This window comes from Aulostomus chinensis, chromosome 17 (assembly GCF_037954235.1).
Source record: "Aulostomus chinensis isolate RoL2024-O1b breed Wild chromosome 17, RoL_Achi_v1.0, whole genome shotgun sequence".
Taxonomy (NCBI): Eukaryota; Metazoa; Chordata; class Actinopteri; order Syngnathiformes; family Aulostomidae; genus Aulostomus; species Aulostomus chinensis.
The window spans coordinates 5858864-5872495 of record NC_141336.1 but is presented as its reverse complement, the minus strand read 5'-3'; the positions used below and the strand labels follow the sequence as shown (position 1 = coordinate 5872495).

General features: G+C 42.9%; 1 protein-coding gene and 1 pseudogene across 1 annotated transcript in view; one reads left to right on the top strand and one right to left on the bottom strand.

The window, feature by feature from the left end:
* The first annotated feature begins 53 nt into the window (after positions 1–53).
* On the top strand, positions 54–1364 carry LOC147246130 (uncharacterized; annotated as a pseudogene).
* A 6589-nt stretch (positions 1365–7953) lies between these two features.
* Positions 7954–13632, bottom strand: part of sgpp1b (sphingosine-1-phosphate phosphatase 1b) — a 33875-nt gene continuing 28196 nt past the window's right edge. Inside the window, exon 3 of the mRNA XM_086182607.1 lies at positions 7954–11417. Within this exon, the coding sequence (XP_086038733.1) occupies positions 10866–11417 (552 nt within the window). The 3' untranslated portion in view covers positions 7954–10865. The remainder of the gene's footprint in view (positions 11418–13632) is intronic.

Below are 13632 nucleotides of genomic sequence, written 5' to 3'. Positions count from 1 at the left end.
TCTTATAGGAACTTTTAATCATCCAAAAAGGATTCAGGTATTATAACGCCGGAATGCATGCTCTGTAGAAATATTCAGTTCTTTGTTTGTATCAAACCTCTGGGAGCAGCATTTACCTCCACATTTACGGGACACCAATGGTGTCGATTTCTTTAGATCGAAATACAGAGATGAACATGAGCAATTCACACACGAACCACGTGATCCCTGTATGCTCATTCAGGTGTAATTAGGGCCTGAGCCCGGAGGTACTCCGGGGCGAAGACCCTATTATGTTTACAATTTGTTTTTCTTTCACAAATCTGAATTGTTCTCTGCAACGGTGAGTTCTTGGGTGTCCAGCAGGTGGCAGCAGCAGCTACTCTCTAGAGGATCCAGTTGACTTACATATATCTGAAGATGCACGTTTCAGTCACACAAGACCAAATTAAATCAAGGCTGTGTCTGAAAATCTCCTCCTATCTCGTATTCCTATCTTTCCCTTAATTGCAATGGGAAAAAAAATCAAGCAGTTAAAGATAACTGGATGGGAGAATTCCAAAGGAGATAGGAGAAGATAGCTTAAGTGGAATTTAGCATTTATTTCCCCCAAAATTATGTTTGGAATGACTTCAAATGAAGTCATGAATGAATATATAATTATATAATTGATCATAATTACAAATAATTTAAATCCCTTAGCAAACACATTCCTTAAATTCATTGAAAATCTTTCATTGTACTCCCAGCCGTTGCCATGGACAGAGGCCAAAATATAGGCAACACATAGAGAATAGAGAAGTTAGCCAGCTAGCAGAGGTGCAGTGAGGAAAAATGGTGAATAAAGGTTTGCCCCAGAAATACACCAAGCTATCTCTACCAGAGTCACTTGAAACTGCCAAACAAAGGCTATCAGCTCTGGCCACCCGACTGAAGGGATGAAGCAAGGAGGTAGAGACCAGGAGAATAAACAAGATGTTCTCCACCGACCCAGCCAAAGTGTACTCAGGCAGGGGAATAACAACCAACCAGATCCACCAAGAGCTGAGATGGAAAAGTACTGGAAGGGCATATAGGAAAGAGCAGCATCACACAACGCTGATGCACAAACGCTAGTGGACCTGAGAACTGACCACAGAAACCTCCCAGAGCAGGAGCCGGTAACCATCTCAATGGCAGACATCCAAGAGAGAGTGTCAAAGACGAAGAGCTGGACAGCACCAGGCCCCAATATGATCCACACATACTGGCTGAAAAAGCTAACTGCACTCCATGAGCACCTTATAGCACAGATGGGATGGGACACACTCAGAGTGGCTAACCCAGGGCAGGACAGTCCTGATATGAAGGACCCCCAGAAGGGCCCCATCCCATCCAATGACTGACAAATAATCTGCCTCTACCCAACATGGAAGCTCCTGTCAGATACCCTGCGGGGCCCATAAGCTGGCCAAAGAGGGAGATAGAAGCCACAGAGGTCAAGTCCAGAAAGCTCCTCACCATGCAGCGAGTGTTTCACCCTAAGTCCAGCATCCTGAAGCTGTGCACTAAATGGAAAGGGGGAGGACAAGGACAAGTGAGCTTCAGAGCCACTGTCCAGTATGAAGCCGAAAAGCAAGAGTTCATCAAGAACATGGCCCCTCAGGACGTGCTGCTTAGTGAATGCCTCAGACAGTTGAAACCTGATGAGAGTGAGGCGAGAGAGGAGCAGACATGGACAAACAAGCCCCTACATGGCATGTACAACCGCCAGATTGAGGAAGTGGCAGAAATCAAGAAAACCTCCCAATGGCTGGAACATAGACTGAAAGACAGCACAGAGGCACTCATCATGGGAGCACAAGAGCAGGCCCTAAGCACAAGAGCCACAGCGGCCAAGGTCTACCACACGAGACCCAATGCGCAGGCTGTCTGGGGAACGGGCGGGCCAGTCCATAGCATAAATGCCTTCATCTTGCAGGAACTGCTGACACTCCAGCCACATGAGGTCTAGCATTGTCTTGCATTAGGAGGAACCCAGGGCCAACCGCACCAGCATATGGTCTCACAATGGGTCTGAGGATCTCATCTCAGTACCTAATGGCAGTCAGGCTACCTCTGGCGAGCACATGGAGGGCTAGGCAGCCCCCCCAAAGAAATGCCAACCCACACCATTACTGACCCACTGCCAAACCGGTCATGCTACCACCTGCAGAACCACTCCTTTATTGGGGGTGTCTTGCTCATTGCCTATAATTTCCACCTGTTGTCTATTCCATTTGAACAACAGCATGTGAAATTGATTGTCAATCAGTGTTGCTTCCTAAGTGGACAGTTTGATTTCACATTGTGTTGTTTAAGTGTTCCCTTCATTTTATATATATATATATATATATATATATATATATATATACACACACACACACACACGTGTGTGTGAAGGACAGAACATCTCTTTTCGTCAAGCTTGCACATAAAACAAACGACATAAAGTCATTTTCTGATAGCAGGGTGTTTTTTTTTTTAAAAACATAATAAAGGACAAAAAAGTTTCCGTCAATCCTCTACTCATTGTCGTAAAACTCTTCATTTACAAGGCCAGATGTACCTCACGTATAACCTCACTTTTACTTATTTCATCTACTCTTATCATTATTCATGTATTTAATTTTAAGTTACTCATTTTTCTTGTGAATTTTTGTCTCCTCCATCATTGCCTTATGAGCTCATTGAACTGTCTGGTGTGTAATGATGATGCTTTTGTGATTCCTTAAAACTTTATAAATCGAATGATGGTCTAGCAGAATTTTAAGGGGAAAAAAATCAACCCTATTTGAATGGAGTGAAATTTTAAGTGGCTAATAGGCTATTTAAAAAAAAAAAAAAGTTGCTATGACGTAGGACCTAAGAAATTAAAAGTGGTCATTCATGAGTTTTCATGCCACATTTCTTCTCACTTTTCTGTTCCACTACATCCAGTAACACCCTGACACCCTACGTTCCTTCTGGATGACAGTTACAACACAGAGGTATAATCTGTGGCCCAGCACATCCTTATGCTAATGGAGCCTGTGGAGTCGAGGCTTTCATGATCGGAGCCACTCATCAAAGCACCCAGAGCCGTACATAGAGAGAGTTCGGCCAACTTGGGGTTCCAACGCTTAGAACAATTCTGGCATGGGTTTGGTTCAGAGGCGGTCATGTGTTTTATCCAGTGATTCGCATAGCAAAGCGAATATCAGAGATCATTTCTCAACTTTTAATGAATTATCAACAATCAGCTTCCGCAAATGATCAAAAATGCCAAATTGCGCAGCTTATGGCGGCACAGCAAGAATGGGGCAGAAACAAATGAATCGTTTTGCCCATGACAAAAAAAAAAAAACGGAGGAGGTTATGGAAACTGAAGGTCCAGAGAAAACACTGGTCACCCACTGATTTCTCCCTATTATGGGATGTAAATTTCAGTTTCTCTGACTTTTGTGAAGAATTTACATTGGAAAAATAAATTCACGTCATCATTTCTTCATATCATGCCGTCAAAAACTCCTCACACCGCTTTAGAAATGAATGATGGATGAAGTGTACCAAGACTTATGATAGCCTTAAGCTAGCCTTATGCCTAGCGAGCTAGTTATCTAGACTAAATTCTTAGAAAATTAGGAGCAACCGTCATGACTTGAATTGAACTTGTCTTTTCTCGATTTTCAACTGTAACTCTGGTGCTACTGTAAAAACCATGTGTATGTAAACGGTATAATATTATAATGATAACACGAACAATAAGTAACAGTATGACTAAGACTTGGTTAATTTTAATTATATCTGAGTCATGATTCTTTTTTAAGTAATTTCAACCTTTTTTTCAGTGATGGATGAACATGGGAGACAAAGGAGGAGCTTCGTGATTAATTGAGCAATTGGGCTACAATGCATTTTACAGGCTCATTTACGATATTTAAGGTATGGGTTATTTAAGTGAGGGCCTTTTACATAATGATTGATGTTGACAATGATATTCAGAAGCTTATTAATGGTAAAGATAAGCATTTTATATCAACATAGCATATCTGCCTCATTTGGTTATGTTGTAGAATGTATTATGTGTGGTAGCAAACATGGCGCACATGATTTGAGTTGGCCAAGCCCTATTTATATTTGGCTCTGACAGCACCCGCAGGTAGCTCCCCCTGGTGATGGCAAGGTAGTAACGCACGGTCAATTCCACTCCATCATGAACATGGAAACTGTTTTGAGCTGAGTGTAATTAAGTCCTTGTTGGAAAAATTGTCAGGCTATATTCAACCCTATGTCAGGCTCCATATTACAAGGAGTTTGGAGCCAATCACAGGTATTTTATGAGAGTGAGAGGACACTTGAAGCACACTGAGAATGAGGTTACACCTTGTAGATTTTGGATATTTTTTAGTGTGGTAGAAGGACGAGATGTAATTTCAATAATCTAATATTGTGTTGTTTTGCTCTTTAAACAGATCGCTACTCTAGATGGCATCACCCTGACCCCGAGTACAACTGCAGGGCCCAGAGTGAAGCTGAGAAACTAGTGCATGCATTTATCACTTCTCAGCTGGACTACTGCAACTCTCTCCTGTCAGGATGTCCTAAATACTCTCTAAAGAGTCTCCAGCTGGTCCAGAACGCTGCAGCGAGGGTTTTGACAGGAGTTAAGAAGAGAGAACACATCTCTCCCACTTTAGCTTCTCTCCACTGGCTTCCTGTAGGATCAAGAATCGACTTCAAAATCCTTCTGCTGACTTATAAGGCTCTCAATGATAAAGCTCCATCCTATTTGAAAGAGCTCATTAGTCCCTACTGTCCCACCAGAGCACTCTGCTCCCAGAATGCAGGTCTTTTAGTGATTCCCAGTATCAATAAAAACAGACTGGGAGGTAGAGCCTTTAGTTACCGGGCTCCTCTACTGTGGAACCAGCTCTCTCCATGGGTCAGAGAGGCAGACACTTTAACTACGTTTAAGTCCAGGCTTAAGACCTTCCTCTATGACAGAGCCTTCAGTTAGGACTGGTTCAGGTAGCTCTGAACCATTGATAGCTATGCTGCTGTAGGCTTAGACTGCTGGGGGACACATCAGGTTACATGGAGCCCTCTCCTCTCCTCTCCCCTCCTCTACTCTCCTCTCCTCTCGTCTCCTCTCTGCACATTTTTTAACTGTCATTACCATTATTTGTTGCACTTTGTAGGGCAGAGGATGTTGTTTTGATGCCATGTGAAGCCCTTGGAGACAAACTGTTTGTGAAAACGGGCTCTACAAATACAATTGCCTTGCCTTTATTTTCAAAGCATATGTGTGTGTGTGTGTGTGTGTGTGTGTGTGTGTGTGTGTGTGTGTGTGTGTGTGTGTGTGTGTGTGTGTGTGTGTGTGTGTGTGTGTGTGTGTGTGTGAAAACACCAGCTAAGCCCGGGTAGGGTTTACTGTCAATATAATAACACCCATGGCTGGGTAACTCACAGGCATGTTGTCAATATATAGACATGCAGGTGTTTATTTTGAGGTAAATGTATTCCTCATCATTAAAAGAATGTATATAGATGAATCATATGCAGGGAACTTTAAATTGGCTATCCTGTTTAAATTTTTGGTTATCATCCAGCTAACGAACAGAGGGGAGCGGGGAAAGAAAGAAAGCCATCTGTTGGACCCACAGTCCTGGTGAAGAAGAAGTCATGTGTTTTCATGTTGCAGCGAACAGCTGGAGTCCAACTTCACTGCAGCAGCATTGGCGAATCACTCTGGAAAACTGGTGGTCTTGCGACACACCCCATCAGAACTTCACCACATCAGCAGCATCCGTGGATGAGAGGGCGAGCCGCAGCAGCATTGAGAGGATGACGCCATTAAAACCTTCACGTTCTCATTCAACATGAGCCGCTTCAAAATTTTAAACACACACACACACCCACACCCACACATCCCATGTTCCCTGTGTTATGACCCTGTGGTCATCTGTGTTGTGGTGCGTATTTTATTGTTGTCTACCCTCACATATAGGTGGTGCTACCACCACTAGGTGTCATTCCAGGTGCCGTTCCTGTGCTGCTGGTCCTCCTCGCCTGTGGGTGGTGCTACCGCCCTGGTCTTTGCTTCCTGTGTCCAGAAGAAGGTCACTATAAAGTGGCTGCCAGCCTTGCGGTCTTCCTCTCCTCTTCAGCCCTGTTCCCAACAGTACCAGGCCTTACTATGTACATTGCTTGTTCAGTGGTTTTCCTTTGTTACTGAGACTTTCAGTTCACAGTCCAGTTTGTTCGTAGGCGTGAGAGGCTCTTTTGTTTGTGCTTTGTTTTCTCTTGTGTATGTTTAGGGAGTTAGGTCAGATACCTGTCTTTTTGTTTACTTTATTTTTTTGTTTAGGCAAGTCAGACCCTACTGACGTAGTTTTGTTTGTTGTTTTGATCTCACCCTGAAGCAACATGTTACCCTTTTATTGAAGATAAAATACACTTTGGTTTGGACTGCGTTGCCGTGACTCTGGCTGTTCTTGGGAGTGGGAAAGGAGGGGAGCAGTCATGTTGCTGTGGGTCTCCTACACCGGACGTAACATCTGTCTTACACTGCAGGAAATTGTATTTGGAATACCGAAGAGGTTTTCAGGATAAAAGTAGAAGGAAAAATAAAGATTTGTCTTTGCCATGGATACAATGGAATGATTTCAGCAGGCACTGAATAATTTTGCAAACACCTACAGATATAGTTGAACATATATTGTAGATTTCAGTTAAACATCAATAGAAGTAGAGACATGCGACTTTGGAAGCCAAACCCTGTAACTCGAAAAAAAAATCTATAAAAAAAATCTACATTATCTCATCGTTGACCTCTGCAGTTCAGATTTTACTTTTTATGTCTTAATGATTTCTTAGTTTTGACTGTTCATCTCATGGTCGTTACCTATCTCACGACTGGATTTTTAATCTCAGTTTTGATTTTTTTTTTTTTAATCTACTGGACTTCATGTCAGTTTTGACTTTTAACCTGATAATTGACATAGAATTGGCTTAGATTTTTTTCTTTAATTCTTACATGATTGGAGGCCAAAAACACAAGATTCAGCTCTGCATTGAATTTTATCATCACTTTATTTCAATTCATTTCTCACAAACAATCAGACAACATACAGTCTCATTTTTAATCATACGTCAACAATAAAATCAGTGGATATAAAAATACAGTGAAACTGCATAAATGGTCCTCTAATGGTCACGTCTTGCCAGATCAGGACGCGATCGAACAACTGAAACTGGTTTGAACAATCAAAACAGAAGGATTTTATTTCATCTCTCCTGGATAAAGCACCCCTTGATGTCTCGGACGCTAACCTGTCATGTGATCACTCGCGTGTCACACTGATCAGCGTTACCAGCGGTGACGTGATGCTTGTTTTAGTAGAAAGACAAAACTCAGTGACTCAGTTTTTTCATGCACAAAGTGAACACGAAAGATTCAACTTAAATACATTTTTTTTCAGTTCACATTAACATAAAAATAACTCGATGTATAATTACGCTGAGCAGCTAATTTAAAACTGACAAGCAGCCATGTGATAAGAATAAAATCTGCTGGTTTGAACCGAGCAAAACAAACAAAACTTTTACGCAGCAACGAAGTACAAAAGGCAACGTGACGAGAGAATGAAGAACAACAAGAGTGGGGACCACAGTTATCACACAAAAAAATCTTTAAGGCACTGAAGGGAAGTTCAGCTAACAGCGCTACACAATTCAGTCACCTCATATTTGGTCGGCTAAGAAGGAGTTTTTACAAAAACTGCTTTCTTTGAGATCCAGGATTTCAAGAGACAAAAAAAACGAATCTAACAAGCAGAGCCAGTGAAAATATGACCGTTCAAAAAGGCTTCAGGTAATGAACACTTACACACATCATGTAAATATCAATGAACACACATCCAAGTGGGAGAGGAGCTCCGAAAAAGGGTTTGCGGCGCAGCCAAGAATTTGAGATTGAAATGAGGGGCTCGTCTGGAAATCTGGACTTTTTTTTTTGTTTTTTTTTGTAAGCCACGCAAGTGGTTTGAGAACTTTTTGTTCATGGAAAGACCATTTGAAATTAGGGAATAATATTGTTGGTTTTACAGATGACAATGTAAAGCCAAATTAAAAAGAATTGGGATTTTGCAAGATAACAAAATGCGGCATTGAAACTGCATTTCAAATGCTAACAAATAATAAAATGGGATTGTAAGAAATTATTATACTGCACAACAAAATTACATTGTCGGATTTCTTCAACAAATATAAGGATTATAAGATACTCCCATATTACTGGACTTAGGGGCTCTATAACCGTCAGATCACGGATATTACAGTGTTTTTTGTAAAAAATCTTTTACCGTGTCAGCTTAAAGGTTTGAGATTTTAAGCCGGACAAGCAAATGCTGATTATTTTCAGAGAGGCAAAAAGGCAACACGTCTTTAACTCAACAGAGTATACAGAGGACAGCACAGATGACATGGTTAATGTATATATGTGTGTTTGGCTTCAGCGGTGGGGTCAGACACATGGGTCACACTCTTGACCCTGAACATGGATGTTGCTGCTCCCTCACAATAGAATCATATCTATCTCCACCATCAGGAAGTCTGGACTAATCTGGTGAATCAATTTCAGTTTCAGAGCTGCAGAGAAAACATCCTCCTGGCTGCCGGGAAATTAATACCACAGCCACTGCGTGTTTTATTGCTTCATCCTCCTCACGCTTCAGTGATGCTTCACTACAACAAAGACGCACAAATATCACATCAAATAATAAAGATTCGACACTGGAACTCCTTTGGCGCTCTCCAGTCCAACTTTCCAGAACTTTCTGGCTTGCAGAAATGTTTTTCAAGAGATGTTTTAGATTCAGCAGCCAGCAGCAATAAACATCTTCACTGGTGCAGACAAAAACAGACAATCACACAGGATGTTGAAGGGTGTGGCCACAACTGTCCCTCCTTTCAATCACAGTGTGAGAAACTCATCTATCAGCCAATAGAAAGGGCGCTTTTTATGGTTTTTTTTCTTCAGAGGATGCTGCAAACCCCTCAGCCTAAGCACCCTAGGTTTGCTGTTGGTTTATCTTCACTGTTTTCAATCAGTTGATGATGTAAGAGGGTGTGACTAGTTCATTTCCAAATAAGGTCTTGGCTAATGCTTGGAGCCACTTCCTCATCCTGCACCTTCAGACCTGTTAACTTTCAGATGCTTCGCCAGGTGAAGTGTCAGTCTTTGAACAGCTCTGATTTCCCCGTTGCCACACAGGCTGATTGAAACCCCCGCTGATCACCCCTCAACGGGAGGCTCATTGTGTTTGGTTTTTGACATCTAGATGTGTGCAGTATCCTCATGCAACACTTCAGAGACGGCAAAAGCCTTGTAGCTCACTCGTAGCCTGTTGGCTTGTTTTTGCTAGCACATTGCTTGCGGTGCACATGACATCAGCAGCAAACATTGAGCTTGTTCAATTTTTTTTGAAGCAAATACCGGACCAAAAATAAATGAGAGGAGCATGGCCAACAGACCGGTGATCACGGAGGTTTCTATCAGAGAAGGGCGTACTTCCAGAGCATTGCGCAGTTACAGACTCCAGATTTCTGTATGTTGAAACAAGGAGTTCAGATGAAACACACAGCACAGTGGATTTAAGATGCAAAGCGGCGCCAGTAATTGCATTTTCACCCATTTCTCAACAATAAAAACAATGTTAAAGCTCTAAATAGAAAAGGTTTTTTTCAAGAAAATGTTGACATACTTTTCCCTGCATCGTGTGATCCACACGTTCCTTCCTCCTGACACCAGGATGACATACTCGCCCGCACAGGAAGAGGCATCAACGACAAACAGAAAGCTGAATGTACAGTGTAAAAAAATAAAAGGTTGAGCCAAGTAAAAAGACCCTGCCTCATCCTGACAAACACAAACAAAAACATTTAATCTCTTTATATCTTATACATTTCCAAAACACTTCCCTCCATGTGAATGGTATGTGCCTGGTCATTGGTTTCTCCCGTCATCGAAGGAGAAACATTCGATGTCAGGTGCCAGAACAGACAATCATCAGGTGAATACAGATGCAGTAAACAGAGCAACAGAGTGGAAGAGCCCTTGTTGAAAATAATGTTCAAGTGCAATCAAACTCCTTCCGTCTAGTTCAGTTTAAACATCGTGGTGCGCTCCATGAGGGGAGGGGTCAAATATCACAAAGGAACTCTTCCAGTGGGATCAGCACCACTACAGCACAGGAAGAATAGAGTTATAGGTATCTTATTGCTTTGAGAAAAGACAAAGAGGAAGAGCAGAGAACCACACAAACATCCATCACTGTCAAGTCATCGTCCATCAGATTTACCAAACGCCATTTTGTATCTTTACCTTTAAGTAAACAATGCCCACCAGTACACCAACTTGTAGAACAATGTTCTTGTGTGGTTCTTTGCCTGAATTCTTAACAGTGCTAACAAGAATGTAAAAACACAGGTCATCTATCAGTAGACATCAGTGGCATCGTACTTGTTGAGAGGCCACTGCTAGCATGGTAAAATGAATGATTCGTAGAGGAGGAGTGAATGTTTGGCTGTGAAGCCGCTGCGGTGTCATCAAGAGTCAAAGAATATTTGATTTAATTATTAAAGAACACGAGAGAGATGTCAGTCGTGTCCGTAGCACATTCAGCCCTTAACACTTGTCAGCTGCCGCGGTTTTCCCAACCTGAAGGCCAAACTGAGCCAACAGGTGATGGAAAGGAAAAAAAACGACTTCATGACTAATTTACCAAAGTCAGCCTCAGGAAAAGAATCGACCTCAGGTGAACGTTTGGAGGGTCACGTCGCTGTTTCCTCGCTGGCGGGTAACCATGCAGTGAGCTAGCATCTACTCAAGACAGCATCAGGTATCTGAAGAGGAGAGGCACCAGGAAGAGCACATTGAAGCCCACCATCCCGTAGACGATGTAGCGGTAAGGCAGCTCCACCTCCATGTGCTGTCGTGCTTTCCTCACATCCACACTAGGAATGCCAAAGAGCCGGCACACCAGCGGGATGGTGATAGCCTTCATTAGTGCCCGCGTGGCCACCAGCACCAGAACACCCACGAGGAGTCGCAGCATGGCCACACCCACTAGACTGGCGCTGAGTGTGGGCATTGTCAACGGGAGCTGGTCGGGCGTGTGGTCAGGCATCAGTCCAAAATAGTGGTTAACGTGGGACGCCAGGGCCACGCCAGCACCTGTACCCAGGATCTGGGCAGTGTCGCCCCGTGAGGTGCTCCATGTGTCCAAGGTGAAAGAGAAGAGGCCAAGGCCCAGATGGAGGGAGATGATGATGAGTGGGGCATAGCGGCACGTCAAGTTGAAGCCATCAATCAGGTCCAACGCCGGCAGGAAGAAAAGCAGGATCAGGGTGCTGTACAGGACCCCGGCTATGACATCCTGCAGGAAACACACACAAAGAAGTGGAGGGTTACATTTACACTGGCCAGCTGATAGAGAGTAAAGAGTGCAGTGTTTTCCTCACACACTGCTGGCACCCTAATGAGGAAAACACCTTCAACAATTCTGCTGAAGTTCTTGATGCTCTTGACGACCTTCACAACACTAACAGATTATGAAGACTGGGAGCATACACTAACAGGTGACTGACAAACTGGAGATCACACAGGGAAATCACGAGTGACAATAAGATTTTGCAGAGCGAACACACATGGCGATAAGAGAGCTAACAGCTGTTTTTATATGTGCCGCCATCTGCAGTGACAGGAAGAAAGGAAGGAAACACATTCAGATGAAGGGGAAAGGGGTAGATGTGGGGATTATGGATTCTATGGACTGCTAGTAGGGAATTAGAGGCAGAGTTTCAAATGAGAGCCAAGGGTAGGCTATGTAGGGTATATACGTTAAAGCTGGGTCCAAAAGAGTTGGCAGCACATATTGTACCGACAGACTGACGGCATAATCTTCTGCCTCTTCAGTTTTCATTGGCTATACATTCACAGTTGGGTGGGTCACAAGTTTACACTGACTGTTTGTTCAGAGTCAGCCTGGCTCACGTTGGGGCGAGTCTGTTCTCCTCACACACTGCAGCCTGGTGTGTAAACCACTGCAGGAGACATCAGAGCAGGCAGAGAATTTCCAAATGAATTTTCCAAAGCGGGACCGTTTCAATCGCCAGTGCTAACTGCAGCTAGCACACCTGCTACTGGACAGTGCTGTGATTGGTTACTGAAGAAGGCTCCCTCTTCACCAGTGCCCATCTGGTAAAATGGCTACAATTAGAGCCTGGTCTGACTGAATAATGAAGTGGAAATGCATTTCAATCTGTCAGGCTAACCTATACTTAGAAATTTGACCCAAACTAAGCAGGAAAGGACAGGTTCTATGACATGGCGAAGCCCGTAGATAATCTTGGATGGAAATGATCTCCAAAGGACTCAGCTGTTGTTATGTCTCTTGGGCCATCAGCCAGCATGATTAGTACCTCAGATTATCCCCAAACTCTGACAAAAATCCAAACCAGGCAGGTGCTGGACTTTAGTGAGGGAAAGATTTACAAATTGATGTTCATGAAACCACTTCACTATGTATCCAAAAGATAAGATAAACCAAAGTTTGAGGACCCTTGGTATTATTAAATGATTTGATTTTGTGAGTGAAAACTACGGGACACTAAACATGGACTGATGACAATGACCCACACAAACAACAGATAGAAAGTCTAAATTTGTGTCCAACACGTTTGTTGTTCAAGTTCAAATAGAGTTTAAACAGACAGAAATAGAGCTGACAGGGTTCAGACAAGCTTTTCAATATAAATACTGTTAGTGCATTTCCTTCCGATGGTTACAGGAAACTGAAAAGTGCTGACAGGAAAACAGAAAATCAGCAATCTCAACATGACAGCGACCTCTGGACTCTCAGTCTGTGCAAAGGTCATCAAAGACATTTATTTACAGACACGCGAAACAAACTAACGAGTCAGCTTCCTGCGTTCATGTGTGCTGTACTCTCACTTTATTAGGAACACATGTACAGCCATTTACTACCAAGGTCCCGCTACAGTTCAAGTCAGTGTTTGGCTGTTAAATAATAAAGAGAGGGGAGCTCATAATCAGTCATTGACCCTCGATGGGGTGAAAACGTCAGCGACAGAGCTGCCGTCACATGCTAGCATGCTGCTCCACAGGAACTTGTGTTCCACTGGTATGATTGATGACACATGGTCCATGGCAAGGACACATGTCTGATGTGATAAAGGTGACTCAGCAGTGAGACAACAGACAGGAACTCTCTCTCAGACTTTAATACTACCCTGCAAATGTTCAAAAGCCCTCTTAATTAAAGCTTTAAACCATTTTCTCCTTGACCTGCAGTCGTAGTGGAAACTCCAGATCAACGAGCTGGAAATGTCTAAATAAAAAGAGTAGAAGGAGGCGGTACTGAGCACTGGCTGCTAAATATGCTACACGTCATCTGTTTTTTTATGATTACCTTGAAGTGACTTCTGGTTCTTCCACTTATAAACAACTTTCAGTATAAGACAAAAACAACAGCCTTCAAGATGACAATTATATTGACTCAGCAACTGAAATGGTTTAAACAACATCAACCATGACACTTTTGACAGGATTTATAGTCATAGACCTATCAA